This window comes from Periophthalmus magnuspinnatus, chromosome 16 (genome assembly GCF_009829125.3).
Source record: "Periophthalmus magnuspinnatus isolate fPerMag1 chromosome 16, fPerMag1.2.pri, whole genome shotgun sequence".
NCBI lineage: Eukaryota > Metazoa > Chordata > Actinopteri > Gobiiformes > Gobiidae > Periophthalmus > Periophthalmus magnuspinnatus.
In genome coordinates, this window is record NC_047141.1 from 26,893,945 (window position 1) to 26,920,204 (window position 26,260).

A 26,260-nucleotide genomic window follows, 5' to 3' on the forward strand; every position below is an offset into this window, starting at 1 on the left:
CATTTGGATAATTTCAGCCCAGGAATTGTTTATCTCTATCAAACAAAAGTTAAAAGGTAGCCATTAACTTGAAAACTACCACTTCATGACATAACAAGGTGGAACAGAGCATTTTGAGTTTTAGAGATTTAGACAGACTAATAATAAATGGTTACTCTAACAAGTTTCAATGAAACAAACCACAATTCCAGGCATTTTTTGAGGAGGCAGTGGCATTATAATATCGCTTATCGCTTAAAGCTCGCAAGAGTCAATTTAGTTTAATATAGGATCTTGAATGTCACATGTTCCACTCCACATTGTTACCAGTGGATACCGGTAAACACAACAAATCTAAACAGGACCATTGCCCAAAAGAAGCCATTTTCCATACATTTATGCATAAAAAGTCAATACTATTACAGCGTACTCCAAAAGCAACAATGGTATGTAGGACCCGGTGAGCTGCTACTACCAGCTTGTCTCCATGGTAACTTTTGCTTTGCCTATAATGGTATTACATTTATTCAATCACAGGTGTTTTTATTGCTAAAAAGTCTTACTATGAGCGAGGTCTCCTCTCAACAGATCTTATCCATAACCTCTATTACAAAACAATGAAATGTCAGGTGCAAACCGGTGGCAGACCTTCCACCAGAAAAGTTACGTAATGTACCTTTTAAAATATTGACTTATTTTTATTTTATATTAACATGCATAGCAGCACTTTGGAGCTTGTCTTTCAGGCTCTCTTCCTCCACTGTAATGCCTTTGATCAGAGCCTGTGTTCTGGCTGCATCAGTTTCCTGCCACCTTAAATGCTCTGTACAAATCACTGTTCTCTAGTGGTGCATTGTTTTTGTAAGTACATTATAAACCACCGACTCTGCAGAGGTAGACATAAAAATACACACTGTGCTGATGGCACTATTCACATTGCAGTAGTGTATTTTGTTGTACATTCTTTCTGCATGCATAAGTCATAGAAAGATCCAGGATTAAGGTGTTTAAAGGTCCTATATTACACAAAATTGACTCTTGTTAGAATGTTATTTTCTCAAAAACATACTCAGAGTTGTGTTTTTGTTTTCTTTCATACATCTTTGAGCATTGCTGCATTATGAAGCTGTCTTCATCTCCCAAGCTAAAATACTCTGTTCCAACTGGTGATCTCATTGAAGTGGTAGTTTTCAAGTTAAAAGCTACTTTTTAACTTTTGTTCACTAGAGACTGGCAATTCCAGGGCTGAAATTATCCAAATTATTCTAGTGAATGTGTATGGAGTTTAAAGAAGACATATGTTGCTTGAGCTGACTATATAGTTATAATCTATGACATCCGTGGAATTTGCACATTTTAAATAGCAATATTAATCTAAAATAACTTAATAAAAAAACAAGTCCACTGACTTCCTCTTTAGAAAACTGTGGTGCCCAATTGGGGCTGGAGTCACCATAAACAGCATCACAACAAAGAGCTTTGCCAAAATGACTATGAGGCACTGCCAAATCCTATGCGTATCACTGAACGCGTATTAGCAGTGGGCATATGCCAGTGGTGGTGAAAATTGGGATTGATCAGCAATATGGTGTCTTGAAAATAAGCAATTAAAAATTACTGACGCAAAAACAACTTTGAATAAATAAGAAGGGGAAACAACTATAACATGGTTAAAAGCTCTGAAAAGTTGATTTTGCATAATTTGCACTTTCTGTATAACCATATAGCATCAGAAGGTGGAACAGAGCAGGGTTTGTGTGTTAAACATGTGTGAATGAAACAAAACACAACTCCAGGTATGTTTTTGATGTGGAAACATTATAACATAAATCAGAAAATAGCATAATATGGGCCTTTAATGTAATCTTATTTTTGTTCTGCTGCTTACCCATTCACTTTCCCTCGGTGCATGTGGCCATAGCCCATACATCTCTGTCTCTGATTAGGCCTGCACTGTGGGTCTCCATTGGGATCTATAGCTCTGCTGAGAAAGCACGCACACTCATTCGCCTTATTTATGTCCATCCCTCCATTCTGTTCCCTCGCTGTATTCATGCCTCCACCTTGAAGCACACAATATATTTTATTTTTATAAGCAGTAGATCCAGGGCTTAAGTTGTTCCTCTGTTTGCTGTAATGTCTTCTGTTTGCTCACTTTATGAGGGCAAAGGAGGCAGGGAATATATTTGGAATATATATATATATATATGTAACATTATCAAAGTGTGGAATAATGTTTATGTTCCATTAACTGTATTGGTCTTGTCTGACCAGCCAGTGCCTCCTTCATCCTGTTTCAATGCAGAAAGGTCTGGAAACAGACGATAGACAATGGTCCTAACTTAAGACGGTCCAATCACAGTTGTGTCTCTCAAATGCAAATGTCTCCCAAAAAGTCCTGTATCATTCAGAACAAAATACCGGTACATAACTTTTACCTGTGATAAAAAAGGTAATAAGGTTCTTTGATTGTTGAATCTGTTGAAATCAGTTTCTCAGTTCTCAGTAGTATTATTTTTCTTTTTTACTTGTAAGTCATCATGCTTCAGACCTTGCATTTCTTTGACAGGTGTGACTGACAGGCGGGGAGACAGGATACAGTTTCTGATTAGAGATTGACTAATATGGTTCTCTTTTCTTTTTTTTTCATGGCCAATGCGATACAGAATCCAGAGAAATCGATGGCCGATGAGATCTGCTGATAATTTTTGGGACGATATATTGGGACAATTCTGATTATTTTCCCCAAATTATGCTATTTAAATTTAGTACAACTCTTTTTGCAGCCCTTTTTTTCACCACAAACCTATAAGAGAACTGCATAGTCATGTTTTGTACAGTTATCTTGTTGCACTGAAGAGTTCAAATAAAGCTTAATGTGTTTCTTTAGGCAGCTGATAGTTGATATGCCAAAAAGTGCAAATATAACCCTGATATATCAGCCAACTGATATCTCTATTTCAGACTCACTTGTATTTGCTGATTGTTTAGTTTATTATTTATATTTTTATTTATTTTATTACATTTTTAAGTGTCCTGCTGGTTTTGAACACTGCATTGCAATACTGGAATTTACCCATTGTGTGACAAATCTCTTATCTAGTGGGTATGAAAAAGTAGAGTTCAAGTACCAGTATTGAAAGCCAAGTATTACTATAGAGCCAGTACCAAAACATGGAAAGACAACATGGAAACTCAAGCTGCTTCAACTTTCATGTCTTATTATCCCCTTTGTCTTGTGTCTACTCTGGACGTTTGGTGGGCTGGTGGGCTGCTTTGGATAATTGTATTTGTGCTGAAAATAGCCCAGTCTCTTGTGCGCTGCTCTCAATTAGTCAGAATGTGATGTGCTGCCGTTTTATGTCACCACATCAATACAACGACACTACAGATTTATCTGATAGGCGAGACATGAACGAAATATTAATCCACAAACATTTTAACGTGTTTTTTGTCTTTTCCTTTACAGTGATCTCCTGTCGTCTGACTATGTGGAGAGACACTTATCCGAAAAGGGGACAGCTGTTGTTGCAAATGTAAGTTGTTTCTATTTCCTAACTATAAAATGTTTAACTTGTTATGTGTGGCAAATACTACACTATACTAGTACTATTTGTACAAGAATCACATGTTCAGATTATGTTCAAATATTTCCTTTATTTTAGAAGAGTGTTTAGAATGTTTTCATATTTTTATGGAGAGCTTTTTAAAATTGTATGTGGAAACTTGTATTTCTAAAAAAACAAAAAAACAAAAAAAACAAGAGATGTTCAGTTTGTTCATCTTTTAATGTTTCAATTGAAAATCACTTTATTTATCTGGTTGGATTTTTGCAGGAAAAAGTATAATATTCCATCCTTCCATGATAAAATACACCAAACATTATTTTCACTGATGGTATCTGTGGAAGGTGGAAACAAAAAAATCTACATGTTTTTCAGTCCCCTGTGATATTTTTTTTCCTTTCATTTTCTTCGTAAGCGGCCATCTTCATTAAGTATTGGAGATGTGTGTATTCTGGATCTGAGGCAATCAATAAATAGATATAGCCACTGTAAAAAAATAATTTGTACTTAAAACAATATAATGATCTATCTTGCGTTCTGCTTTGTGCTGCCTTTGCAAATTATACAACATCAATTTCCTTTCAGACTTTCCTCTCATATATTTTTATTGCCTAATCAATGCTATGGTTTTCACAAGGGAAAAAAATGACAGACCCGCCCATTCAGCCAGCTCAGGTAAAATTCAAAATGGGTGAGTTTAAGTGCTATAATCCTGCCCATAGTGGTCCATCACATACAGACAGAGAGGGGATTATCCTGTGTTAATAAGAAGATTAGGCAGATATTGGATCCTATAAGAGAATGATCTTAATGGTACGCTACGCACTGGAACATCTAATGAGATTAAGAACAAAAGGGTCCCTGTTTAACTCAGAGGAATAAAGTGCTGATCAGTTAACATGTTGTTCCACTCTTAACTGAAGAGTGCATTCAGAATTGGGTATAATGTGCCACTGATTTCATTTGAAGTTTGACAGTAGCTCAGATGGTAGAGTATTTATCAAATGATCTGAAGGTTGGCAGTTCGACTCCTGCTCTTGACGTAAACATCATTGGTTGAGCGGCCTTGTGTTCTTACTCAAATTGTCTAATGAACTGTTTTAGTTTGCAGAGTACCAGAAAAAAAGTTGCACGCGATTAACTGCAATACCTGCTTGTGTAAAGGAAAGAAGCTAAATAAATGTCATCTGTTGAGGAAAGACGACATTAGCCCACGTAGCCCACTAACCAAAATAGTTGCTGATTTGATCCCCACTACTAGCAAACGCATACTGCTATTGTGTTCTTGAGCAAGACATTTGCCTGTAGCGTACACTGTTGTAAGATGAAATTTGTGATAAGCTTCAGTCATTCAAACTGAATAACAACAAAGAATTTAAAGAAGTAGCCATCTGGATGTGGTTTTAGTTAGAAAAAGTGACAACTTAAAAAAATCTTTAAAAAATCTCACATAGTATCTATATATATCCTGATCGAAAGGGCTTTTAGTGCCCCATAGTCAGAAAAGCACTTCAGTTGACAAAGAGTTAGCCGACATCATTACTACATCAGTCATAGCTTAAGTATATAGACAAAATGACTTCTCTGTTCTAAAAACATTATTGGAGAGCTAAAACCTGCTTGAAAAGTTGTAAACACTCTTTGAAAGGTTAGAGTGTCCTTGTTTTCATTTGCGTAATGTTTTTTTTCTTAATCTGTTCATTAATTACCATCAGAGCGGAGATAAGTGATCTGACAAGATTACAACACACAAGCGGAGAAGCTAGGACAATGAGAAGTTGAGCACAGGGAGGTGACAGAAGCAATAAAGGGAGCGGAGGGGGCTGGGGAGATGGTCTCTTGTAATTTGCTGTCAATGTGCAATTTGTACCATCTATATTACTTTAAGTCTTTCATTCTATTCAAATTTAGATATAGACAATGCTCCATGAAATAGATTTTTGTACAGGCCCGTCGACAGAGATTTGGGGGCCCGGGGCAAGAAGCCTCACATGGGCTCCCCTCTAATATAAATTAATAGAAAGAGGGTCCAATTCTGGGCCTCTAAGACCTTGGGACCCGGAACATCAGACCCTTTTGTCCTTTCCCCGTCGTCTCCTCTGTTTGCGTAGATTCTTGCAAGTCTGGGTGATATGGTCACATTTTTATATTGCATTTAGCACATTCAAGGCACTCAAAGCACTTTACATCGAGGAATCACTCACCCATTCACAAACCAGTACACAAAAACACTCGACTCAACTAATGATTAAAGCGTTGAGAGTGGGATTCGAACTGCCAATCTTCAGACCTGTGGACAAACACTTCACTGTCACCCTTATAATATAATAGAAATAGTTGATGATGTTTGTTGGAATCTTTTTTTTTTTAAATTCTTTTTTATGTTCATAGTGGGATCAAATTTAGTATTGTGTATTGAGCATTTCCTTTAGTATTAAAATCACATTAGAAATGTTTTGATTTTGACAACACTAAACCAATCTGTATGTTAATAAGATGATCATTTTCTGGCTAAAATCCAAACTTTGAATAAGCCTGAAGATGCAGATTCTGGTTTGGGTCAGTGTTGTCTCGCAGAAGAAAATTGTACAAACTTGGAATGTATTTTTATATATAATCCAGAAGGCAAGAACTGGCCAGAGGTTGTGTTAGCATCAGACCGAAGTGCAGAAATTGATCCAGTGATAAAAGCCACAGATCTCAGGGGGCCGGGCTTCCTGCCTAATGGAAGTTAGGCAGCGAGAGATGGAGCAGGGGAAGAGACGGAGGAGCACTCAGACATACGCTGGTCTATAGGAAATAAATGTGTGCATGCAGAGAGTGGGGAAGTACATAGCAATAATATTCAGAGCAGAAATAAGTTATTCAAAAATCAGTTCCAAATTTGTTCACACATTTGTACAAGGTGTTATAAAACTTATCACACAAAGAATTACATTAAATAGAGCTAGTCTAACTCTAAAAAAAGGTTTAAAATAGTGTTCAAATGGACCTAAAGCTGGATTAAACCTTGCCTGAACTGAGCATAAGCTACAAATAATTAAATAAACCAGCGAAAGACAACATTTTCAGTAAGCATTAAACAAGTGCAGCCCTCAAGTAACAGTCAAGTACTGTTTCTTCAAAATGTTATTACAAATTATTACCATTACACAATACCTTCATAGAATCTTAGTGCTAAAAGACATAGAGCTTGCATCGTATTCAAACACTGTACTAGAGCGTGTAAGAAAATACATGTTAAAACTGTCCTTGTCTCTAGAGTGAATTGCCTCTACAGCTCGTGTCTATAATCTCAGACCAAACGTTTACGTGTTGGCAAATGAATTCTGTGTGATTGATCGCGTCAGGCGCATTTCCTGATGGGCTGTGTGGCAATGAACACTGCACTGAGAATATTTCACTGCAGTAAGCGTATACAGCACTTCAGGAGGCACTCTGCCAACAAGGACAGCTCTAGCAGGGCTTAAAATGATTTGAAAACACTCTATGCAACTTTTCTGGCGGTTAGACTGCCACCTGCTTGTCTCCATGGAGTTATTACTTTGCCTGCAATGTTCCACAGTATAGCATTAGAATTGTCTCTCTATTAAGTCAAGGTGTGTTGCTTAAAACATAAAGGCATGCATTTTTATAGTGAGCAGGATCTCCTCTCCACAGATCTGTCGTCTAACTTGGCCCATTGGTGCCACCTGCTTGTCTCCATAGCGATATATATGTTTAATGTTACACAGGATTGAGTGTAGATTTCTATGGAGACAAGAGGGAAAGTTACACAGTGCCCTTTTGATTCCAGAATCAGAATTTTTGTTTTCTAGATTAGATGTGTATGAATATGGACTTCGTAGGTTATATGGCTTCAAGGTGTTTTTGACTTTAATGCATTTTTTTTTTGCTCCTTTTCTGTCTTCAAGCTAAATTATCCTGAAAATCTGTTAGAAATGTCATTGCAGTACATATGCAAATCAGCATATTAGGTATTAAGTATATTTAAAAGCCTTTGTGTTGTGCAGTTGCTTGTGATATTAAGCCATCTTCTTGTTTTTATTGCAGGGAGGAGAGCATTGCTACTATCAGGGGAAGATCAGGGACAATCCTCAGTCCTTTGTGGCTCTATCCACCTGCCATGGGTTACAGTAAGTATCAACACCAAAACAGGAACACAGCAAGATGCTCTGGGCCCATTGGAAAGCAGAAAAGAGCAGAAGAGGAATAATCTCTAATTCTCTACAGACCCTGTTTCAAAAAAAATCCTGAAATCAACATTGGCAGAGTGCCAGTTTTAAAAAATATTCTTTTTTACTTTGTCTAGTTTATATCACAGTGGAGCCCCCTGTCACGGTAATTTTAAATAACCCTATATAGATACACACAATGGGGAGGGGGGCATGTTGGCAGGTTTTTTAAGGTCGAGAGCACCACGTTGTGCTTTAAAACACAGGCAGCAGGTAATTAATTAAGTCTTAGGCAGCAAAATGGATTAATTTGGAGTCATACAAACTGTAAAACTTACCAATAGTGCCGGGCGACTCATGGATCTATAATATGAATACAATTTTATTATATTTCTGTGCTTGGAACAGTGCGGCCGTCATCTTCCAGCTGGGCTCTGCCAAAAGCACTCTAACAGACTTTACCCAGGTTATGTTAGATCTAGGTGGAAACTTTGAAAGTGGAAGTTTCGCAGGGGTGCAAAAATTCATATTTTATATCCAGAGGGAAATGGCAGGGATTTGTATATAATTGGGTGTTCCTGTATTTATTGATAATTGTGTATATAAGCAAATATCTATTTTAATGTAAGGTAATGCAAGGGTTTTTGTCATATTGTAAGAGAAGAGGACCAATTGGTTACTTGAGTAATTGGTGCTGGCCAGCCAATGGGAGGCTGTGGGCCCTTCTAAAAGCAGAACCAGTTTTGTGGTCCACTGAAGTTGTTTGCTTAAAGTGTTATTGGAATAACGCTGTTATTTAAAGAAACTGTTTTTTTTTTTTACACTGATGCTCGACCACACATCACTTTACAAACAAACTTACTTGAAAAGAGAACAAAACATGAAATTTAATGACTGTAATGTGAATCCTTTTCTGTAAGCTCCCATGATGAGTAAACTAATGGACCAGTGCTTTTATAGGCAGTGTCACGTCAGAGGAGAAACATAAGAGCTGAGTATTTCCCTTTTGCTGAATCAGCTCTTTAATGTAATATATATTGAAACCCACTGCGCAAATGCACTACCAGGACCTGTAAAGTGCATGTATGATACCGGACTGTGTTCATATTAGTAACAGTCACACCATAAACAAAAGTTTGAAATTGTGGAGATTGAGGTAAGTAGATTTAGCACTGTAACAAACACGAGCTACCTTTCCATTCAACATATCATTAATTAAAAAAAGAAAGCTACCTGATACATTCTGAACTAAGAAATTCTTATAGAAGTTAATGTTAACTTAAGGATGCGCTATGTAACTTTTCTGGTTCGGGGTCAGCCTCTTGCTTATCTCCATGGAGATACTGTCGTTTTGCCTGGAATGTTCAACAAAATTGCATTAAACATAGCTTGCGTTTATTCAGTTCCAGGTGTTTCTATTGCTCAAAATACCTTGAGAAACATGCATTCTTACTGTGAGCGGGTCACAACTCTACAGATCTGACTGTAACCTGGCCTGGCGGTGTCACCTGCTTGTTTCCATGGAGATAGCTAAAGTTGAATGGCATATTGCATGAAACTCTCCACCAGACAGATACATAGATACATCTGTCCTCTGCATTTGACCCTTCACTGCTGCTCGGACAATCTGCCGGAACAATAGAAAACCATTAGACAGCACCTGGGGACCCTCCTCCAGATCTGAAGCTATAAGTTCATGGTCAGAACCTAGATGGAAAATGACACTGTAAAAATCTGTATCTTAATCATTTATCCTTGACTGTAAGCTTCTAACAGGCTGACCAGAACCAACCTTTAGCTCATAATTACCTCCTCCAGACAATTCAAAAGCATTACTCAGTGAGACCATGACGCAGACTGCTCCTGAGTCAGAATCTGTTCAAAAAGAGATTTTATTTCATAATAATTATACCTCTGCTAATGTCTGTCTTATTTTCTTTTAGTGGGCTGTTTTTTGATGGCAATCACACTTACAAGATTGAACCAAGAGAACAAAACAGCAAAGATGTGAGTACGCAATCAACTGTAAGTCTGGTACAAAGAGGATATGAAGAGTTCAATAACAAAAAGAAAACCACTTTTTGGCACAGGGCTATCTAGTTTTGTTACAATCTTCTAGAGATGTGAACAATGACAATAATGGATTTTATCAAGAAAGGGTGGAATAATATTTTAATAGCAGTAAAATACATTTGGCTTTTGAAAATATCACTATACTAAGAGTAAACTACAAGCCTACGATCACTTTTTCAAATGGCACTTTCCTGTTTTTGCAAATGAACTCTTCATATAGTCTTACATTTTTATGCATGGAAAATATTGTGGTTATGACGGTTATTGGTGAGTTTGTCTAAATGCAAGGAAAGTTTACTAAGCCACTATGGTCTTGTCATTAAGGGACAGTAAGTAAAATAAGTTCTTTATCCATCTGAATTCATATCACTGTTGGCAAATTTTTGTATTGTCATTATGGTGAGAAATGGTGCAAATTTTTATTCTTGCAATAATTGAAGTAATTAGAAAAAAAACTAATCTTTCATTAACGCTGTCTGTTAGATCACCACTCTCTCTATAATGTCATCTTTTGTCATACCAATAATAAGTTAAGGTTCCTTACTAGTTACAGTACAGTAATACTTTGAATTAGGTGGTGGAAATTGGCACTCGTGCTACAACTTGGTACAATGTATTGTGAACTGTTCATGTTTCATTAAAATTATCTTTCTGAATTTCTCTGATTATATTGCATTGTAAGATTTGTATGGTACAACAGTTGTTAGATGGTTGACATTGACACCCAGGTAAGGGTTAAACATATAATGAATATACATTAACAACATGTAAAGGACAGAGAGAAGGAGAGATCGACCTATGACAATGCAGGAAAATGAGAGGAATAAAGTGTGTGTGTGTGTGTGTGTGTGTGTGTGTGTGATAATATCTGTATAATTAAAATGTCCAGGTGAATTATGGCCATTTGTTCATCAGGGATTGTTAAAGGGACTGAGATAACAGAGGTCATGCATGTACATTGCAAACATATACATTTGTACCATAAGATGAGTGCTATGCTTTGAGTAAGGTTAGTTCAATTAAAGGTCCTATATTACAAAAAATGACTTTTGTGAGGCTTAAGCCATGTTAGAATGCCGCTAACTCCTCAAAAAATTACCTGGAATTATGTTTTGTTTCATTCACACATGTCTGAGTTTGTTATTAGTCAGTCTATATCTCCCAAATGATTCTAGTGAAGGTGTACGGTGTTTAAATCACAGTGGAGCACTTCCTGTATTACCACATGACATCACAAGGTTGAACAGAGTGTTTTCTATTTGACAGAAGAAGAAATATGCAGGGTTGGAGTGTTAAACATGTGTGAATGAAACAAAACATTACTCAAGGTATGTTTTTGAAGAGGAAACATTATAACATTATATAGCGTAATATGGGCTCTTTAAGTACCTTTTTTTTTTTTGTTTCAAGATTCTTTTCTGTTAAAATAGGGAGAAAAAAGTGTTTCCATTTAGTGAGTGTAATATTCTACTGAACTGGTAGATTATCAAGAGAAAAGGAATTGGCTTCCTGTTATAGGCAACATTTTGAAGACATTTCACTATTGAAAAGATATATTATTTATGTTGTTAAATTTTAATCGCTATGGCAATCGTCCTAATTTTTCATAATCTTGAAGACAAAGGTTTAGTCCTGTTCTAGTCCTGTTCTAGTCCTGGTTCAGTCCTGGTGTAGTCCAGTTTTAGTTCCTTGTGGAGTCTATGCAAGTGTGAACACAGTCTAAATAAATCTATGGAATACTACACAAAACAATATTCTTCTATGTTAACTTATAGTAATTTTAATAGATTTCATTTGAACACATAGGATTTTTGTAGTTTTTCTTAAGTGTTTCATTAACTTGCAGTACAGTATAGCTCTTTCTGTGCTGTGTAGGTGTTACTGAAGCCTTCTTTGTTCCATCATGACCTCTTTGTCTCTGTCTGTCTCTTCTGTTTTCTCAGACTTGAATTATTTACATGAAATGGCAAAACACGATTTTAACTCTTCAGCTAAAAATATATCCTCCGGTCATTTGGAGACACTGACGTGAATTATACATGAACCTTACATAAGAGGGTTTACTTTATACAGTCAAATATAGCAACGTGTGATTTATCTATTGACAAGTATTTGGCCAAGTGCAAAATGGATTACAAAACACAGATGAAATATAGGAAAATATAATAAGATTTTAAATAGGGCTGTGCAATGAATACAATTTTAATTGGAATGTAAAATTGTTCCAAATAGGGATTCATAATTAAGAGGTCTATAACCAATCCTCTCTCAGTGAAAGCATGTAGTTTAGAGCAGAGATCAGTCTGTGGAGGAAGATAGCAATAGCAATGAATAGCAATGATTAGAAGTTAAGATTGAAACCCGTTTTTGTTCAAATCTGGCTCTTAACATAAACATCATTGGTTGAGCAGTCAGATCCACTGGCCTACAGGTTGGCAGTGCGATTCCAGTTCCCACAAATACTGGTGTATGAATGTGCATGCGAATAGGTGAGTGGTTCCTTGATGTAAAGTGTTTTGAGTGCCTTGAAGGTAGAAAAGTGCTATATAAAAGGTGAATGTTCCAGACTATAAGTTGCACTAGCGAAAAAATGCATAAGAATGAAGAAAAAAACATGTATAATATGAATGAATATGAATAATATGAAATATTTTTTTTGTATAATTTGGGAAAATTTATTTTACAAGATCTGAGACCAAGAACAGGCATTTTATCTTTAAAGGCAATTTATAATACTTAAGTAAAAGTATTAAGACGTGAAATCAACTATATTAATAATTTCACATATAAGTCACATGTGAGTATAAGTTGCACCCTGGGTCAAACTATGAAAAAAAATACGACTTATAGTCCCAAAAATACGGTATTTACCATTTAGCAAGATAAATTTGTGGTTAATTATTACAAAAACTGATTTATTTTTTTTTGTCCTAGAATAACGTGCAAAGTGTTTCACTTTTTATTTTTTTCCATATAACTTGCCCAGTTCTAATTTGAAATATATAGCCTATTACAGTAATTTACAGAGTTAGTTGTTCTGTGACTCTCATGTCAAACAAATAGTTAAATGATTCCTCAAAAACACAATGTCATGAGCGGTAATGCCTCTGTTTCTGTGCTGAAATCTGTGTAGAATATCAATGGGACTGTGCTTTGTGACTGTGCTGTCAAACTGAGCCAAGGATGTCTGCTCCCTGAAGCCTTCAGCTGTCTGCTCCTTTCTTCTCTACTATGTTTGTGTAGAGTGCCACAAAAGATTAATATGGTGTATTTTCTTGGAGATTTTATCCTTGATTAACACATTACAGTTGTTGTGAATGGTAATTAGGGTGGGCCATATGCAAACTTGACCCTGTGATTAGTTGAATTTACCTTATTTACCTTTTTACCTGTCACACATATTATAGTCGACAGCTCTGAATCACTTTAAAGGAACACCTGTCTACCCCACCTGTCTCCATAAATACATTACTACTTTGCTTGGAATGTTGCACAATATGGCATTGTATGTATATATATGTGTATGTGTATGTATATGTATGTGTATATATATATATATATATATATGTATGTGTGTATATATATATATATATATATATATATATATATATATATATATATATATATATATATATATATATATATATATATATATATATATATATATATATATATATATATATGATGGAGACGAGCCCCACCCCCATAGTTAAATTTTAATACAATATGCCATGATGTTTTGCCATGAGCCTTTACAGTTAGGCATTTTTTGTTTAGTTTCCTTCCCGACATTATGTTTACAGACATCAGATTAACCTTTTGAATTTATTTCCAACTTGAAATGTCCAGTAATTAAATTTGTGTACTATTTCAAGCTTCAAGGGGTTTGGCTGAGGAATTATTCTATCCTATGCCAGAAATCGTTGTGTACCTCCACTGCATCTGACCTTTTAAAATAAGGAAATTGCTTTGATATGCGATAAATCTTGTTGATGTTTCGAGCTTGTGCCATGCTGCTGTCATATTGGAAGGAGGGTTTGTCATAGTGGCTTACATATGCTCAAAAACACCATATGGCTGGACACCTTTTCACCTCCATCTGCACTTTGAGACTCCTGTGGTGATATCGCAGTAGTTCCCTGTTTTAGTTGTTGACAGTACTGGAGCGTCTATGGCACAAACCAGTCATTTGTCTTGTGTAGTCTTGCCAAGGCAGCAGTAAACCCAAAGCTGACAAGTCAAAATAGGTTGCTTTAGAGAACAGGGGGCCTATCCATTAGTTTCAAGGTGATGGAAATTAAACGTTGTTGCCATAGCAGTTAACAATTCAAAATAAAATGGTCTTTTCAATGAGCAAATGTCCTCAATGTTGCATGTAACAGGAAGTTGAGAGCCATGAATTTACTGTTTATGAAAGAAGTGATAATCTAGAAATGCTAAACCTTCTTTCTTTGTTTGGGATTGGCTCCACAAAGTCCTTCTAACAATCATTTCAACAATGGTAGAACAAAATGAAGTTAAAGTAGTGCACTAAAGTAGTTTTTAGGTATCTCTACTTTCCTTAAATACATTTTACACTTTTTATTTTTAGTTCACTACATTTGAGAGCAGGTATCTGTACTTTCTACTCCACTACATTTTTGAACAACACTGAAAAGTAAAAGTATTTTTTATTATTGTCTGAAAAGCCTGAGGGTTTATTTTTGACACGCTCATAATTTCGGCAAACAAAAATATACAAAGAAAAACAGCTTGAAAAAAAAGAACTATTGATTCAGTTGTTTCTATTGAACAAAATTCAGCACGAATCTTTATCAAATGTGGACCTTTATTAGACCTCAAAATCTGCTCAAAATGCTTTTTACTCTTTAAGTACATTTTAAAACGGTACTTTAATACTTTTACTTAAGTCTTAAGTATTCATGTGATACTTTGCTCCGGTATCTGTACTTTTACTCAAGTATCAAAATTGAATACTTCTTCCACCACTGCACTTCAACAATCATTTTCTGAAGCTATAGTGAAAAAAAATATTGTGTTTTATTTGTACTGACAGAGGAGACATTGATCTTTGTGCCAGTTTTAGTTTCATGTTGACAGACCCAGTAATTACAGAGATATTAACTATAAACTAGGACAACAAATCTGCAATCAGTTAAACAGCAAATTCCACGATAGAATTTTTTTATATCACATGAACCCGACCTATAGAGCTGATGAAGGAGGGGGAGGGGAGGTTATGATGGAGTGATGCTGAGGTTATGGGTGATTTTGGGGGGAGGGCGGCTTTAGTGTGAGGACCTATTGAGACTTTGCCAGAGGGAACATCTTTTACACTCTGGGTTTGGCAAGAAGCTGATTGGATGAGACCAGGGTAGTGCTGCTAGAAGATTAATTTGAATGGATGTAATTAGCTAATCGCAAAGCAGTCATTTGCAGAGAACATGTCTAGAAATGTTTCATCTTGTTTTATTATGTTTAAAACCTGCTAACCGGGTAGTTTACACCTTATAAACATGTTCTATTGTTTGCATGGCATGTGATTCTTATATTAGTTTGGAAATTCCTTTTTCTCTCAGCTTTGAATGATAATTTGATTGCATGATTGCATTTGACTGGGCTTGAGACACAACAGAGGATGTGGGGACCAGACTGATATATCTTTTTAATAAAAACTACAGAAAGAAATCATTCTAGATTTGCCAGGCAAAAAGAACGCCATTATAGTTAAAACCTCATAAATGTCACATTTACATAATTCATCCCCTTGATGCAAAGATGCATCATGAACTGAACATGGTCAAAACATGCAGGTCTAATAACAAACTAAAATATATGAGAAAGAGTTCCATTTTCACTCTAGGGCTTTCACTGTGTCTGAACTGGTATGTCAATTCGTATGTATTCAAAATGCATGAGAAAAATTCCCATCTGACCATTCTTTCCCCAAATCATTTAGCTCTAACGAGAGGTCTTGTGGCCTGAACCATGTTGTTACTTAACAGGGGAGCAGCCCATTCAACACAGAAACCCCTCCCTCACTCTTTATATTCATGGGCCAGGGGGGTACATGTCTGAGGCCGTCTCCCATGGCAACCCCGTCTCTTTGTAGCGTGACATATGAAAGCCATCTGTGAGTGTGGACCCTAATCCCGAACTCGACACAGCCCCCGTTGAGAGGAGACGCAGGGAGCACGATTCAAACCAGTGAGTTCAGATGATTGCCCAAGAGCTACGGATGGAGAAACAAAGACAAAACTAGAATTATTGTGAAGTCAACCATAACTACAGTCTCTGATTAAATACAAAATATACAGATAAATAGGGCTGCAAGATTACATCACAATCAGATCAAAATCACAATTTGAATGGCCGCTATTACCATAATCTGCAATATCTGTGAGCTGTAACGTTCCTGATCTAATAATCTACAAACAAAATATTCTGTCTCCTCTGGGTCTAAATACAGGCTGTATGAAACGTGCTAACCCTTTAATTTCAGTTTACATGTTTCAAAATGCAGGAGATCCTATATTTGTTTATTGGTTCAGTCTTCAATTCAGTATTCTCTCATATTACGGTAATACAACACTGTACTTTACACTATTAACTGAAACTACATTTACATAATAAACCTAATCTCAATACTTGTTCTAATACACAATATGCTACTTAAAAGGTTCCATATTAATCCTTTTCTACTTGCAATGTTATGACACAAAGTCAAACTGAAGCATTTTGACTGCTGAAATCTGAAATGTGAAAGAGCAGATGGTAACTCATTCTGCACAACTTCAAAGATGATGATAAATAATTAAATATATATTAAGGGTTAGGTGCAAAAAGCGGTCTTAAATTTAACATGAATTAACATTTTTTATTTCTTCTATAATGTGACTTATTATATTTAGCAGATCAGAAATGGAACAAACATTAATATCGTTTACAGTGGACACATGTTTTTATTTAAACAAAAACATAACACATAATACCTTCATTGACCTGTAAAATTGATCATTGGTCAAAATTATTACAAGGCAACATTAAGATGCAAGTGTAAATGCATAAGAGCCACTTAGTGTACTACTACATGGTTTTAAACGCACAATACAAAAACAATTTCTTCATTTACTTCTACGTTACACACAAATATATCTATAGACATCAACAGCTATTTCAAAATGTAAACGTTTAAAAAAGTGTCACCATATTTGAGTAAGACTAAGAAAGGAGACTAGCAAGTAAGACAGCAATAAGCATTACATTTAGTAAAAAAACAACATATTTTGACACATTTAAAATAGACAGTGTATTTTGAGTAGTCATATTAGGCCACGTTCATTAAGCGTAAATCATGAAATGTAACATGTATAAAATTAATTACTAAAGGTAAATGAAGAAGGCAGGAATTACAATGTGTACTTCTAGTAACAATGGTCCCATTATAAGAAAAAAGTGATTTACATAACTATTGCTATATTTAGTGTTTCAGTGCTTCAGTCTATTAAAACAGTGATCCTAGGTACAGTACCTCAATTACATTTTAAAAATCAGTGTTAGGCAGATAAGATAAAATACTGGAAAACAGCCACGTTAAAAGACAATTCAGCTACTAGCGCCACCACATGGCAATAATAGTGTAACTTAGTTGGCACTTGAACAAAGCCTGACAATTTTTTTTTTGTTCCGTTTCACTAGGACTGCAAAATATATCGCAAAGTATCAACATCACAAGAAAATAAAAATACTGCAATAACAAAGTTCTCCTGCTACAGAATTTAAAAAAAAAGTCCTAATATTAAACAAAATTCACTTTTGAGCTTTTTTTTCCACGTTAAAATGCCATCAAAAACTCATCAAAAACATACCTGGAGTAGTTTTGTTTCATTCACACCCCTTATTAATGACACCTTATTATTAGCCTCTCTACATCTCCAAAGCTCAAAATGCTCGCAGTAGTAGCGGTAGTTTTCAAGATTACAGCTACCTTTTACCTCTTGTTCTGTAGAGATTGGCAATTCCAGGTCTGAAATCATCCAGATGATTCTAGCGAAGGTGTATGTGTAAAAACACAGTGGAGTACTTCCTGTATTACCACATCACAAGATGGAACAGAGTGTTTTCTGTTTTAGAGAAAAAAATCAGCCTAAATATGCAGAATTTGTGTGTCAAAAATGTGAATAAAACACAACTCCAGGTCTGTTTATGATGAGGAAAACAGCATAATATAGGCCCTTTAAAATAAAATGGACAAAAAGGCAGATTTTACTCATAATTGACCTAAATATGTTCCACATTGGTCTTGGTTTAGTCAAGTTTAAGTTCTGTTAAGGTTTTGTTTTGACACAGTTTAACTTTAATTTAATGTATATTTTTGTTTTAATTTAACTGAGCTTATTGTGCTCAAAAGAATATTAAGATATCTCAATACAAAAAACTATCATCAAATATCACATAGTTTTCTCATAACACGCAGACTTTTTTTCACTGTGTCAAAACTGGTATGTCAATTTCTATAGCAGACATCCGAGAGCGGGTGGAGTAGCGGTGCCCTGCGTAGCTTGAGGCGTAGCCCTGAGATGGAGCATAGGATTGTGAGGGAGCGTAACTTTGTGATGGGGCATAACTTTGAGAAGGGGCATAGCTATATGCTTGCGCCCCGCCCACTTCGGACCCGTACCCATCTGGGACTGACATTTGGGGCATGTAGACTTGAGCGGGGGCAGGGGCAACGCTTTGGGCATAGCTTTGAGCGGGTACATAAGACTGGGTGTCAATTACTGTAGGAGGGTAGGTTTGGGGAGGGAACGGCTGCGGACCATAGACAGGAGAAGGCGGGAACCCATTCGCAGTGAGGGGCTGAGTGGACACAGAGTTAGGCATCGTAGGCAGAGGTAACCAAAATGGCGACGGCAACTTCTTACACATACAATACCACATTAGCATAAGCAGCGAGGAAAGCATGAGTCCGCCAGAGCAGCCAATAGCAACGTACACAGCAAAACCATCTGAGAATATGTTGTCATATCTAGCGTTCATTTGTTTAGTACGGAATAGGAACCATACTGATGGTGCCATGGCGATAGCTCCACCCAGAAATAAAAACATGGCAGCAACAAGATGACAACCTGCGCTGTTTACTAAGAACCGTGTGGTCTTGAGGTCCGGCTCTGGTTTGTCGGAGCAGCAGCAGGTCTTGCACATTCCCGTCATACAAAGCAGTAAAGCCAGGGACCCCAACAGCAGGCCGGTGGGCAGGCAGAACTGTAAGAGACGCAAGTCCAGCTGGTCCACTTTGGAGTACCACTTGAAAACAAACAGAGGCCACACTGACAAATAAGATTCAGAGAAGGATGAAGTTGTGTTTTGAGCGGATCTGAGGAAAAAAAATCTTACTATGAGATTAAAAAAGGACAAATACATTGGAATTTCATGTCCAAAAACCCCTTTATATATTTATTTATGATTGACTCACTTTTTCAGCTGTAGTAAGCAGGTAGTTAAGTGAATAACTGCAATTTATGAAGAACTGACATTGTTTAAAATAAGCCTGTCACAATAACATATTTTGAAGTTCAATATACTGTTGAAATAAATACTGATGATAAACGATAATACTACAACTAACTTATACCAGTCATACAATAACCCAAGAGCAGATTTAAACCTCAAAAACTATTGGAAATTTACAATATTGTTAAAGAATTATAAGCTGCAATAAATAAATAGCAGAATGAAACACTTTAGTATCAGTATCTGTAATGAGTCTCAGAAGTTATTTATTCAACCTTTTACGGTCAAATCTTCTTACATAGACAAAAAAGAAACCAACAATTTCCCAGTGGTGCAAAGAAGATGTACGCGTGATAAACACTAACCCCCCAAAAATATTGTTCCAACTTTCATGTATAGAACGATAAGTCGATATAGTAATTATTGTGACAGGCCTAATTTAAAATGATCACAATACAGCATCTGGTATTGGTGCAAAAAACAGCCATCGAATTCCACTTGGCATGAGTAGTGTGAAAAGTTCATTGTTCTTTTTTCCATATTTTAAATGTGCTGATAAATGTTACAGACGTGAAAACAATTGCCATTCTGTTAAGATATGAGACTGTGGCAGAAATCAATGTAAAAGTGCAAACCTACTTTTTTCCCCATGAAGCAATAATTTGTCCAAGTCCTATACCCTTTAGATTTTCAGTCTTTGAAAAATATTTAAATGAAAACATAACAAAATAAGAAGAAATACCTCTGAATCATAGTAATAGCATCCTGAGTATCCATCCTGTTTGACACATTTTGCCCAGAGCCCATCGTACACGCTGATATTCTTTGCATTTCGATTAAAGGTGACGAGCCGGGTCACTCTCCACTGTGGGATGAGAGCTGCTACTACGATGCCCCCCACAGACACAAAGGCAATGATAAAGGAGAAGGCGTTAGTGGCATGGATGTCCCGGCACGTCATGGCTCCAGCTGCAGCTAAATCAGACAATATTCTGCGAACACAAAACACAAAATATTAACAATAGAGCTGCAACTAATGAGAACTTGAGTAGTCAACTAGTCAGTGTTATTTACTTCAAGTGAACTAGTCAGGCTGTTATTTCTGTTGTACCAATGGCTGTGAAATTCATCAAATTTCAATCGAGACTGAGATTCAGTATTTCTAATTGTCAATGATCAGCCTGGGTCTTTTTTTAATGGAGAGGTCCACAGCCAATCCTTTGTCAGTAAAAGCATGTGGTTTGGAGCAGAGTTCATACTTTGGAAGAATAAATTTGACATTTTTTTTTCTGTTAAATGGCACAAATTAAAATCTTAGCTTGTTTATGTTGAGGAAAATTAATAGTTTTGTTTTTAATGATAACAATGACAACATAAATCTGATCAATCAATAAGGGGAAAAAAAACTATCGTCCAAACCCTAAGATTGGGATAAAACTAGGTAGACAAAAGCTCTCTTGATGGAGGGTATTTTTCATAGCGAAATATTTGATTAGGCATATACTCCTTGTGCCTAATTTTTTAAAACTATTCATTGTGATATGTGTAATTTTACAGTGGAAAAGCAGCTTGGAAAAGCCACTATTTCCATCCAGATCTACAGCATTGACCTAGCTATGGGTTTCCCTCTGCCTGTGTAGCTGACCTAATATTCAAAGTCCCTGAGAAACAATGCACCAGTTTCAAGAGGATGACAATGAGGCTGAGGTTGTAAAGTGGCCTTACTGTGGTGCATTACAAAGTCTACTCAACTAAACAATGAATGTAGGCCTACTACTACAGCATTAGTGATGTGTTACACTAAATGAGGTCACAGCGGTGAATGGGCTTTTGCCAAACACGTTACTGTCTCTTGTTTCATACTAGATTCAATTATACAGTTGAATGTTACAGATAAAATTAATGTTTTATTAATGTGTAATATCTCATGAATGCTGTTTTCTGTAGACTATTATATTTCTTATGTTGTTGTATGTTTTTGAAAGGATATTAGGATCTGAGAATATAGTAAAGCACAAACCTATTGCTTGTACCAGTTAATAATAAGTTGGCCTGCTGTGGTTACTGTCAACAAACCCAGCACCACATCCCTAGCCTCGCGAGCTAACTGCTAATATCCCAAATAAGTTTAGGTTAAGTTTAAACCCAAAACACATTTGTTTTAGAAGATAAATACCTGAAATACATCTGTATGAGGCAATCATTATTAAATACACTAATACACTAAAACCTTTTGATAAAGACAAATTCAATGGTGAAGAATTTTCGTCTCTTACCATTAGCCACATCAAATGCTAAGTTAGCATCAGTGCAACCTGTTGCGCTCAGGTTGATGGTGTTGGCCGAAAGGTTTATGTTTGGTTAAAAAAGTAAAGAAGTGGACAATATTACCGTTACTGTGCAGTGTAGCCGCGGTCATGAATTACAGGAGTGCATTTCAGCTTGATTTCTCTTTCACGGACCTCAAATCAATCCTACTTTGTGATGGCACAGTGGCGTAAACAGGATGTGAGTGAGTGGACATGGGCGGCTTTCCCTCAGTGTTGACTCACAGGCGAAGGACGACGTGAGTGCGTGGACATGGGCGGTTTTCCCTCAGTGCAGACTCACAGGCGAAGTGTCATTGCTCAGGTGCATGAAGGTTTATGGATAATGGACACAGTCATCATTCTGGACACATGCATTTTTTACATTTTAATTGAACGATAACTGTCAGGCAGTGTATGTTCTTTCTTCAAACTAAGCCTTATAAATTTATGAAAAAATAGGGCCAAACATTGAAATGTATTAGGATAATTATTTCCTTACAAAATGATCTAAACTACAATTATGAAATAAGTGAAACTATTACTCAAGAGTAATTAAAGCTTTTTAAATGAGATGATGAAGAAGGAGAGACAAGTTATTTCATATCTGCATCATCACTGTCTGTAGATTGCACAGTAAACAAAAACTGACTAGTACAAGAGTGGAAGATTTAAAAATCATTGTCAAGGTTTGTTTCTGAAAAACAAAGAACTGGCTCCTTAAATATATATATATATATTTTTATCTTATTTGCTTTCAGGAAGATGATCAAATTCACATCATCTACAAATCTGCAGGTCAGGAGGGGCTTGGCAGTTTACTAAATGGTGAGAATAATCTGGTTAATAACAGATTTATTTAATTTAAGGAAAATTAAATAACTACATGGTTATAATATCCTGTTTTTAGGTGATCTTCCAGAACCGCCATTTCCAAGTCCTCCTTTTCCAGGATCTAAAGTCGTACAAAGGAGGAAAAAGAGACAGGTGCCATCTGCTTCTATTTTATCAAACACATTCCCATGATATTACAGTTGTGCATTTTGTATTTAAACATGTAAAAACAAATGCGCATTACAATGCTTGATGTGCTGGGGTTTTTTTTTGTTTGTTTAGGTTTCGCGTATGTCACGTAAAGTTGAAGATGAGACCAAATACATTGAGCTGATGATCATAAATGATCATATAATGGTAAGTATTTTGATTCAAATAGATTTTTTTTTAAATTTTCTTAATTCTAATAATATATTTGCAGGTTAGTAGGCATAGTAGTTTTATGCTATTATTTACTGCTATACATTGTGTCTTTAACTTTTCCCATTTTAGTGTAGCTACAGACCTCTTTGTTTATTAAAACTGAGAAATTTATGTTTTTGCTGAATGTTCAGAACAGGCTTCTGTCCAAACAAAGCACTAGACTCAGGTCCACTGGGAGTAAAATGTACAATGGAGTAATAATAACAGACATTTAATGTGTAAAGATTTTCTGATTTAATCCAATACTTCCACAGTACAACCCTCAATTTTTATTTATTTTTTTTGTCTCTTTCAGTTCAAGAAGCATCGGCTTTCACCGGGGCACACAAATAACTATGCTAAGTCAGTGGTCAATATGGCTGACATGGTAAGAATTGTATTGATCTTCTGGAAAGGCAGCCACAAGCACTCCATGTATTAAAGCTGAGCACACAATGCCCTAATTTCTCATTTTACCAACCTCAGTCTGTCCATTTAAAACCTCCATAGACTCATAATGTGCTTTGAGCAGCCTTTTACCAGCCAGCTGTGAGTTTCCTGTGTGGCAGTCCTAAGCAGCAGAAGCACGCCCTCATACTATTGCATTAGCTTTAGCGCTTTAGCTTTAGCCTGCTGGTCTGAAACCTGACCCAAAGGGCATAGGTGTAAAGGGATCAGATACAGAGACGGAAAAGGGATGTATCTTTTGTCCTTCTCAAGAGGTCACGTTTAGCCGGTTTGTATAGGAATTGTGCACTGATTTCTCATACAACTTGGTTAATAATCAATAACACATACACATACCAGTAATCCTGCAATATCAATGGTGAGCTAATCAAAACTGCAATTTGAGTGACCACAATTTGCAAATCACAAAAGCTGAAAGGATTTAGGTAAAAGCAAGTCCCTTGAAAACAACAAAATATCCTGCAATCGCAATAATTGTAACAAGCATCAGAATTGTATGTTTTTCTAACATTGTTCAACCCTATACTTAGTTTTATTATAAGGACAGGGCAAAAACAGTTCTGCTATATATTACAAAAGTCCCATAAATCTCTGAAATTATTGTCAGTTTCTGTTGTTCTTTTTCATATATTTGTTTATCACTCTGTTTGGCTCCTGAAACGCCCTCTAGTCTAGAACAGACATCCTCCCTGCTCTCTCTGATATAATTACCACATTGAGATGATGACAAAACACTGTATAAAATTAATCCATCAAGCCTTTAGCATGAGCACTGACTCGAAAAATTTCTTATTAAATTATAATTTTTTAATTTTCTAGATTTTCAAAGAGCAGCTAAACACTCGAATAGTCCTAGTTGCCATGGAAACCTGGGCAGCCGACAACAAGTTCAACATTGACGACGACCCCATGGAGACGCTGAAGGAATTTATGAAATATCGAAAAGACTTTATCAAGGAGAAGTGCGACTCTGTGCACCTCTTTTCGTAAGTCTGGAGATCTAAAACTGTTTAAAAATGGGAGTGAGTCTATGTAATTAAAATTAGGGCTATTCTTGTGTTAGTTTATTATCCACGTGTAGGGCAACATTTATAATTTTGTTTTTCATATTGATCTATCTTGATTTTAGATTCAATTTCATTATGTCATATTACAAACAAATAAGAATAGCTTTCAATATATTACCTGGACATAAACGGGATAGACTTGGAGTGAATTGTAGATAATGGCAATAGGGGGAGATGGCACAGATTGTCACTCTACCCCAGGGCAGCTGTGGCTAATGCATTATAACAGGCTTTGAATATCTTGAAATGTGCTATATCTTTGCACTATCCAACCTATTCATATTATTTGAAGTAAATGAGTTATGAAATTACGTCTGTTGTCCAAATATTGCGATCAAAAACCTGACAGAGGCTTTCCTTTTAAGTCTTTTTTTTATGAATGTTCTATTTTTACTTTTCGAAATATGATATGAAATGGCCTAACCTTTGTCTTTTCATACATAGTTTCTTGCTCAGATCACTTTATTGTATATTAATATCTGCTTTAATCAGTGAATACAGAATGATAATGTTATATGTCATTTCATTTTGTCAGAGGGAACCAATTTCACAACCACTGGGGAGGAGCGTCTTACATGGGAGGGGTCTGCTCTCTCACTAAAGGAGTTGGAATTATTGAGGTATTTTTGATACATTTTCCTGTTTTTCTTCTTGTATTTTTGTATCTTCTAATTTCCTGATGTTTTCTTAGTTTGGCAAACCTGAGGTTATGGCCATAACGCTGGCTCAGACTCTTGGACAAAACATTGGCATCTTTTCAGACCAGAAACGCATCTTGAATCGTAAACATTCTTATTTAATTCATTCATTCATTATTTTCCTAATATTACATTGTACAATTTGAACCTGTCATTTATGTAGGTGAGTGTCAGTGCGATGATCGGTGGGCAGGCTGCATCATGGAAGATATGGGGTAAGTAACAAGTGGCTTTGTTTGCTCTTTTTGAGGTTTAAGGGTGTAGTACTATTAATCTGACTTTGGGACAGATTTCATGATTGTGGACAGGAGGATTGTTGCTGAGATTTGGATTTTGGTAGGGATTATTCGATAGAGAGGCTTTTTAGGTTTATTATTTTGGTGTGAAGAAGAGTTTGGATGTTCTTTTTGTGTCTATCATCAGCCTAAAACGTGCACAATACAATAATGTAATGTAGTTTTAACCAAGCCCAGCTCAATGTCAGTCAGTAGATGGTTGCAGTGTGGCGCCCCCTGCTCCTGACAGGTTGTCCATAAGAATGAATTTCCCTATGGGGATCAATAAAGTAGTCTAAACCTTAACCTTAATGGTCAGTGGGTTTAGCAGTAGGCTCTAGAAACCCATTCATTGTTTGGTTAATAATTCCCTTGAGAACCAAAATGAGAACTGACAGCTTTTTCAGTTGCAAAGAAATTAACATTAAAATTGTGGTTAATACAAATATTTGAAATAGTTTGAACATCTGTCTTCATATCTGGGGGTTATTAAAGGTAAAGTTTATGAAATATAGAATAAAGTTGGGCATACACTACACGTTTAAGTGTTGTGTTGTTGTAGTTTCAATGATGTACCACAAGGTGTCAGAACAGTTTCATGTTATGTTCATTCTGTTTAATTGTTACTTACTTCACTCACTAAGTCAAATTTAAGCTCATCTGAACACTGTCTTATTTCTGTACCTGCATACTGTCAATATTGTGCCTCTGTGTGAGTTGTGTGTCTGTGCGGTCCTGTTCTTAAATACTTCTCACATGCATTTCCCTCTATCCCGCTAATGGGACAGCAGGTGAGCAGAAGCTTGGCTAACCGTTGCTTTCGTGGCTGCGGAGGGTTGTCAGTCATCACAACTCCTCTTCCTTCATCCAACAGCACAGGCCTCAGCTTCTATTGGCTCAAATG

The 26,260-nt window shown here is 36.2% G+C and overlaps 2 protein-coding genes across 5 annotated transcripts in view; one reads left to right on the top strand and one right to left on the bottom strand.

Annotated features, from left to right (window-relative positions):
• adam22 (ADAM metallopeptidase domain 22) overlaps window positions 1-26,260 on the top strand; it is a 60,628-nt gene that overhangs the window by 19,480 nt on the left and 14,888 nt on the right. For all 3 annotated transcript variants that reach the window (XM_033980889.2, XM_033980890.2, XM_033980891.2), the window contains exons 4-14: window positions 3,449-3,515; window positions 7,599-7,681; window positions 9,664-9,727; window positions 22,374-22,440; window positions 22,523-22,599; window positions 22,729-22,803; window positions 23,165-23,236; window positions 24,136-24,302; window positions 24,919-25,003; window positions 25,075-25,165; window positions 25,245-25,296. In XM_033980889.2, coding sequence (XP_033836780.1) covers window positions 3,449-3,515; window positions 7,599-7,681; window positions 9,664-9,727; window positions 22,374-22,440; window positions 22,523-22,599; window positions 22,729-22,803; window positions 23,165-23,236; window positions 24,136-24,302; window positions 24,919-25,003; window positions 25,075-25,165; window positions 25,245-25,296 — 900 coding nt within the window. The remainder of the gene's footprint in view (window positions 1-3,448; window positions 3,516-7,598; window positions 7,682-9,663; window positions 9,728-22,373; window positions 22,441-22,522; window positions 22,600-22,728; window positions 22,804-23,164; window positions 23,237-24,135; window positions 24,303-24,918; window positions 25,004-25,074; window positions 25,166-25,244; window positions 25,297-26,260) is intronic.
• Window positions 16,736-21,824, bottom strand: cldn12 (claudin 12). Of its 2 annotated transcripts, none has more exons than XM_055228063.1 (3): window positions 21,704-21,824; window positions 20,049-20,298; window positions 16,736-19,099 (listed from the first exon to the last, which is right to left on the bottom strand). In XM_055228063.1, the coding sequence occupies exons 2-3, from the start codon at window positions 20,265-20,267 to the stop codon at window positions 18,278-18,280; spliced, it is 1,041 nt and encodes a 346-aa protein (XP_055084038.1). In that variant the 5' UTR covers window positions 20,268-20,298; window positions 21,704-21,824; the 3' UTR covers window positions 16,736-18,277. The 2 variants fall into 2 exon arrangements, with proteins under 2 accessions (XP_055084038.1, XP_033836785.1); XM_033980894.2 differs by having other exon boundaries at window positions 21,698-21,824.

Coding starts and splice junctions, on each gene's coding strand:
- cldn12 (XM_055228063.1), bottom strand. CDS start 20,267: ATGACGTGCCGGGACATCCATGCCACTAACGCCTTCTCCTTTATCATT. Junction 19,100..20,048: donor GCTATTACTATGATTCAGAG/GTATTTCTTCTT, acceptor TTTGTTTTCAAG/TGGTACTCCAAAGTGGACCA.